Genomic DNA, 7769 nt, shown 5'->3' on the forward strand with positions numbered 1-7769 from the left:
ACTATCTCTAGACTATCCCTAGACTATCTCTTACGAGTTGACATATACTGTATACAAATTTGTAGTCTCATATACAATTTATCTATTTTCGTACAATTTAACAATCTCAGTGTTAGATACATTGGGGATGTACTACAGGGGATTAGCGTGAGTAAACTGAGAAATTTCTAAATCATATCGTTTAGACAAGAGGTTTAAGCACAAACTTGAAAACGATTCTAAAACGTACAATCCCGACTATAAATTCTTACAGTTAGCAAAAGAATCAGTCCAACAGTTTAGCGTTGTAGTATTTTTATTTAATGTCTCAGTAAAGAAACGGCTAGCTGAAGATTTTTTAAATGTAGTTTAATTATATTTAAAAAAATAACATGGAATTAACTGATAAATATCACCATATCGACTACATAGAAAAATGATTCTTTACGTATAACATATAAACGGTCAAACACTACTAGCCTATTAGTAAAACACCATTTTACAGCAGACTGTGTATAACCTAGTCCAATATGGTAACTGCTACAGTATTTAAGTAGACTTAATTTTATCAGCCAAAGTATTAAGAACTAACCGTATCCTAGTATAGGAGGTACATATCTATTTTGGCTTCTAGCAAGAATAGTGACTCAATACACTCTACCATATCCAGTCTATCTTTACCTAACATAAAGGCTTCTGTTACAGTCTAGGGTTATAAGCTACTAACTGTAAATAAGGCCTATTATAAATGTAGAAAGCTATTAAAGTATACCGTACATCATATTTAACATGGCTAATAATCTACTATCTAATACTAAGTTTCTTGTTAGGGCCAATAGAAGGTACGGCATCAAAGTAATTCAATTTTTACTGGATATCAGTCAATTTTAAGTGAAGGTTGATTACTTTATCATATCAACGGACCAATACGGTGTTACAGTAAATCATTCGCTATTTAATGAATTAAATCTTTGTATGGATTTATAATGCATGATTACATTTTAGAGATAACTAAAAGGGCATTATAAACTCTAATTCTCTTTCTGTAACTTTATCTAAGTTGGGAAGTTTATCTCGACATTTACTTAAAGATTCTAGAGCTGTCTGATGGGAATCGTCGATATCTGAGCTATCATGCAGAGTTTTTTCAATCTTTTGTAAGGCCCTGATAGCTAGTAAAAGGTTACTGCGTCGTTGATTTTTACGAAAGCTATACCACATTTTCGCACGAGCAACTAGGAAATTAGAGAATCTTTCATTAAAAAATTTCCCTACATAGGCTACAGCTTGTATACCGCCATCAGCAGGCCATCTATCGAGCTTTCTACCTTCAGTTATATATAATTCACAATGTATTAATAGCTGATTAGCAATTTCTTCTGTTATTAATTTGTGTCGATGCAAAATTTTGTATAATTTCGCTGTCTTTTCGCCATCAGAAAGGAACTCTTTAATCCATTTAAAGTGTGCATGTCCTTTCTGAACATCGCGTAGTAACCGAAAAGTGAAGTCCTCTATTTTTTCCTCATGGGAGTTACCTAAAAATTGCCACTTTTCTTTCTCACCCAGCACTTTCTGCTTATTGCTAGATTCTTTACTCAGCTTTTCTAATAGGAAATTTTGTAGTATGTCAAAAATACTTGCTATCCTATCATTGTCGTCCTTAGGTATTTCTAAGCTTAAATGAAAAAATTTTTTCTTTAAAAATGAAAATAATCTTTTATCATTCTCTTCTTCTGTGACTGCAAATTCTAATTCCGAAGCTATCCAGAATAGCGCTTGCAGGATTGTAGCTCCAAATTCGTTTATCAGCTCGTTTCTTGATAGCAAAATACTTAATAAATCTTTGGAATGTAGCCGGTGCATATCGGAAACTTTAGTTTTCAACTGAAAGAAGTTCTGAAAAATATTATTCTGTGCTCTTCGCAGAAGTTTTCTCACTTGTTTACATAATTGATCATCATCTTCTATAGTATTGAAATGCTTTATGAAATATGGAATAACGCTAAGGCATGCGTTCATGGCTTCTATTTCTCTATCTGGTGTAACTAGCCTATGCAGTGTATCATACAAAGAGTCAATGGCCCAAAATGCATTCTTAAATCGCCAACTCGGATTCGAATCTACTCTGGCTATAAAATAATTTGCTAGAGTTTGCGTAAAAGCCTCACCCAGTAATGCCATAGCTACAAAGCCACCATCGATATCCCAATAGTCAGGATTTCCTTCGTGTTCTTTAATAACTATTTCAAACTTCGAAGTAAAATCTTCTGCTTTGCATAGCGTTAATTTATGTAATGTGTAAGAATAAACAAAATTTTTATCGTGTAGGCTTTCAATATCTATACTTGTATCTGTAAAGCCAGTTGTTTCCGTCTCTTTTTTCTGGTTCACCGGAGTTATATTACTGTTATACAGCTGTAGCGATAATTCTGTGACTTCTTCGTTTTCAGTTTCTTCCTCGCTATTTTGACTACTTCCTTGACTATCTTCGATATAATTCGTTTGATATTCATTGATATATTTTATAAGTTCAGTCGCCCATTCATTTTCCGCTAAATAGGATTTTAACTGTTCAATTTGTTCTTTCGTATATTCGTATAAGCAATCGTGGAATAGTTTACGGGAACCCGCTCCCATAATATCAATCTTTTCAGTTATTAGCTCCCACAACCTCAGTATAACGACTTTTCGTTTTTCATCAAGTTTTGGTATTATCGATTCTTTATCAATACTCACTTGCGCAGCAAACCTGAAGAACAATCTGTAATTAGGATGATATAAACACTTTTTTATCCACTGTTTAATTGTGTCAGGAAAATAATCTGTAAGCAGAATATCTTTGATGAAAAATACTGCAGCGAGGTAGTCTTTATATGTGTCATGAAGAAATTGAAGATTTTGCTCTAAATTATCAGCATTTAACACAAAGCCTGTGTTTGGTAATTCCTCGGTTGTTTCATTTACATTTTGGATTTTATCGAAAAGATTACTAATAACATCATCATTCAAAGTAGAAACTTGCTTAAAAGCTTGTGCTAATAATGTATTTGTAAAGGCAGTTCCCAATACAAGCGTATAAGTAGATCGTGTTTTAGTTGAAATAGTGTCACATGGAAGGTATTTTTCAAAATATATTGTAAGCTTTTCCTTGAAAAATTGTTGGAAAAGTTTTACAGTACTATATGAATTATGACTACTCAGAATAGATGTCATATTCTGTAAATTAGGCGATTTACGAGACCACTCACGAAATTGATTTTCCATAGTTTCGCAGTAAATATAGCTTTCTAGAGGGATACCTATAGTTGATGTGACTTTTTTTGTTCCTTTTTAAATTTTTCCACACTGCATTGACAATTTCATTTTGATTTGGCTGCAATCCTTTATCATTATTCTCTTCATTCCAAATCTTCTCTATATATCTCTTGATATATGTTTTAAGCTGCGGTTTATTATATTGTTGTAATCGAAAATATTTTACCAATTGATGAAATTTGGGTAGCTCGATGTCTTTAATCGCATAAGGTCTCGTAGTTATCAAGATAGATGTTGATGATGGAATGATGTCAAGCCATAACCGTAAATTATCAATTTGATCCTGGTCTTTCATTTCATCAAAGGCATCAAGCAGCAAAAAAACTTTACCTGTCTTTTTCATATCTTCTTGTAGAATTTCCAATTGCCAATTTTCCCATTCATGTCCTGTTGCCGCAGTAGTAAAAATGGAAAACAGGTTTGGAGTTGATGATAGCTGAATTTTAGGTAAACTAATAAAAATCCTCCAGCTAATTTCATCTTCGTACTCCTTCCATTTATATCTTTCATTCAAGCAAAAAGCAGTTTTACCATGGCCAGCATCTGCTAATAATATTGAAAAGTTATTAAACTTGAACATGTCTTTATCGGAATTGGCTGATTTTCCCGAATTTTCTTTAAAGTCGTAGTCCAATGGTCTGTGCAGTTTTAACTTGTTAGGATTGTCTTCGATAGTTACACTGCTACATGTACTATCCCGGCACTTCAGCTTTATGTAGATAATATTTTTTTCTTTAAGACTTTCAGAGTCTCCGATGCAGATTAATTGCTTACCTTGAATTTTGTTGTTAGAAAAATCAGTATCCGATATATTTCGTAATAAAATATACCTTACGTTCTTCAGTTTTGACGAATCTGTTTCCTGTATTATTTTCGCATAGGATTGAAATCCAATTTTCTCGTCGGATTGAAGTTTACCTTTGCAATTTATATTAAACCATGTACTGCATTTCTTCTCTAACTGCTCTTTGCTAATGTTATTTTTGAATAGAAAGAGTGTAGCTGTCACTTTCGTGAGTAAGTTTTCTAAATCGTAAATCGGTACACCTTCAATCACATCATTGGGTACGTAAATATTCTTCTTTAGTTCCATCTTACTTTCCGGTCTTTTCTCGTTCAATCTTTTTCGAATTGTACCCATATTATCTAAGTCTGATAGTAACGAAGATAAATCGCATGAGGTATCCTCGATGAATCTTGAAAGCTGATAAAATTTACCGCCCAGATCAATATATTTATTTTCATCAGTTTTATATATAGATTTAATTTGATTCCCTGAAAGCCCTTTAATGTTTATACTCGTGCTTCCACCTTCTTCAAGATTTTGATTACCTTCTACTGTTGTTTGATCATTTTTTCCTGAAGGTAGCGCCATTGATTCTGGCAAGCTTAAAGTATTATCGTTGTTATCATCGTCAGTATGTAATAAAATATCTAAATCGCGCTTCTGCTTATCCTTCAAGAGCAACACTAGTTTTTTCTTGCTATCATTTGCCTCTTTCACAATAGGTTGTAAAAGTTGAGATAGTGTGCTCTTCGAGCCAGCTAGACAATCTATAATTATAAATTTTGTAAGATTTCCTTTAAGAATCTTCGGTATAAGGTCTAATTCTTCTACCGAAAGTTTATCGATTTCGACAAAAATCCATTCATCGTCCTTGATTTTTTCTTGAGTGTAAGATTTTACTGTCTGATAAACTCTCGCCTTAATTCCAATACCGGTAACCAAGGCAATGAAAGGCGGCTTACCAGTATCTTCTAAAAAGTTCAGCAAACCTTGTACCTTTAAATTGTCTATTGCTGGATATTGTTTAAACTTTTCCATATAATTCTTTGTGTGAGAGAGAAAGTGATATCGAAGTGCATTACTAAAATGCACATTGATTGCTTTTTTAAAAACTTCCGCAGTAATGTAAGTGGTTTTAAGGCTGCTAAACCATTGTATTCATGGTCTTATGTACTGCATAGAATACTTCTTGCTGGCCAATATTAGTGTGAAATCCAAGCTCTTTCAAAATTAGATCCTCTAACTGTGAGCAATTGGGCTGTTCATATTTAAATATAAATTCATCGAGGAATTGATTAATCTCATCTTCCATAGCATTACATAAAATTGCTGAACAATTCAGTTTATCTTTATTATTTTTAATAATTTTTTTTTAAATTGATCGAATATTTCCCCTGGATTATTTAATTTTTTATCCATATGCGGTATCAAAAGATTCCTGAATGATTTATCACTAATGGCTAACTTAACCAAAGCCAAAGCTTTAAAAGAAATATCAGGAGGAGCAAGTCTAATCTCTTTACTATTCTTGTTTACGTTCATCAATTTTTTGCTCAATTTGAGAGCAGCTTCTTTGATTGCTGCTTCTTCATCGACTCTAGGCCTTTTCTTTAAATTTTCATCTTTTGGAATTATAAGTTTATTTCTTTCGGGATCACAGTCTATGACGATGTTCGAATATTTCTTAGCTGTCTCTGAATATGCTTGTATTGATCGCTTAAATTCTTCTCTAGTTTCTCCTTGTTTAAATTTCTTGGTTTTCGTATTAAAATCTTCAAATGTAAATTCGTCATCTGGGTCAACATCTGCGTCATCTAAATACTCGTCACCATCTTCTATATTTCGATTGGTAAAGAGCATGCATCGAATATCTTTTATATTAGCTGATAATATATTATTCCATGGCTCCTTTTTCGATTTCAATTTCATCCATGTATCAAAAAAATCAGCTAAACGGACATTTTGATCATTTTTTAAGAAAAAGTCTTTCTTTGAATAGGATTTACTAGCGACTCCTTTCCTTTTCGAATCTTTACTAGTACTTGCAGTATTCGATGAATGGCTATCAGTATCGACTGTTTCTGCCGCATGCTTAGCTTGTACAAATATAATTCTATGGCCATAGTCTATTACTAAATCATCGAGATTGTGAGCCTCTTTTGCTTCGCTAGACATGATAAACTTACAATTGTCTGAATTAGCTCGATTCGCCACTAAAATTTGTAAAGCCAGCTGAAAGTCTATACCATGCTTAGTTTTTCGCAAGCCATCTGGTTTCAATTTTTCGTAATCACTTTCACGAAGATTTTCGTTAGATCGTATTCCAGTCTCATTTATTGAGCTATCTAACGATCGAAATCCGCTATCATCTTCCATAACTACAATTTTCAATTTTTTACATTCATGCAGATATGTTGCGCTTATATGCGCAAATTGTCTTACGCTGTTCTTTCAATGCACGAGTGCTATATTTTGATAATTTTTAGTTTTATATGACTAATACGACGGATATTCAATACAAAAGATGAAGGAATGCGGAAGCTTTGCAACAAGAGAATGTATCTTAATTCACGAATTATATTTAATAAAATTGGTTTCCGATTTATACATGTAGACAATGTGAACCTGCGTTCTCATCGAATTGAATAAGCACAATGGCGATTCGATTTTCTTATTTGCACGTTTAGTATAAAAGACGATGGAATATGAAAGCTTTACAATGAAAGAAAGCAGCACAAATTATTGATTTCTTGTTGATAATGTTAGTAAATCATTTACATAAGAAGGCAGGCAATAAGTAGGTTCGTTCTCATCGTATTCAATGACGATAAAGGAGATTCGATTTTTATATAATAATAATCTTGCAATATAAATGACCAAGAAACCCTGCGACCTGTTTGAATAAGTAATTAAGCATCGATTAATAAGATGGGTTTGCATTGATTAACGGAATATTTGTTGTAAATAAAAACTGATATAAAAACATAATAACAAGTTACACCTCTTATTACGTGACCGTGGTTTATAAATGGTTAAATATACATTTAATATAACAAGATGAAGGAATGCGGAAGTTTTGCTAACGGAGAAAATAAAATACTGTAACTAAAGGAACTAAAATCAGCGTGTCGTTGATAGATATTATGTTCGTATGTAATGTTACTGTACCAATATACTACAATAGATACGACAACAATGTAAACATTAGGTTTCATCATATTAAAATATTTAATGATTATATTTGACGCAATAATAGTCTTGGAACATAAAAGATGAAAAACCTTGCAGCTTTCTTGAAGGAATAATAAAGCGACATGTTAATGAGATGGGTTTGAATTTATCGATTGTATTCGCTATAAAAGTTAGTAGGAAAAGTGCTATAACAAAGTATACCGTTATGTTACGATATGAGAGTTTAGCTGGAGATAATTTACAGTCATGAACTGTATTGTTAGCAAAAGAAATTAATAAATAACCGTACTTAAGCGATTATCGCTACGAGTAAATGAGAACTTTTTCCGGGAAATTTATGTCGATTTTCGACACTTAATTAATCAGTTTAATATTTAAACCTTTCTGATTAATAAAATATATTGACGATAGTTTCTTGCTGAAATGCGTTTCTTAATTGATTAGAAATCAGAAATAAGCATTTACTAGTTAGTTTTTTAAAGTCAAAACATGC

At 32.4% G+C, this 7769-nt stretch overlaps 1 protein-coding gene across 1 annotated transcript; it reads right to left on the reverse strand.

Annotated features, from left to right (window-relative positions):
- Positions 1–990: 990 nt before the first annotated feature.
- TRIADDRAFT_62600 (uncharacterized protein) lies at positions 991–6460 on the reverse strand (the record flags this gene model as incomplete). The annotated part of the gene is made up of 3 exons (XM_002118536.1): positions 991–3129; positions 3329–5228; positions 5550–6460. 3 exons carry the CDS (start codon positions 6458–6460, stop codon positions 991–993), a joined length of 4950 nt encoding a protein of 1649 aa, XP_002118572.1.
- Positions 6461–7769: the final 1309 nt, after the last annotated feature.

The sequence above is a fragment of the Trichoplax adhaerens genome, genomic scaffold (assembly GCF_000150275.1).
Source record: "Trichoplax adhaerens TRIADscaffold_177 genomic scaffold, whole genome shotgun sequence".
Taxonomy (NCBI): Eukaryota; Metazoa; Placozoa; class Uniplacotomia; order Trichoplacea; family Trichoplacidae; genus Trichoplax; species Trichoplax adhaerens.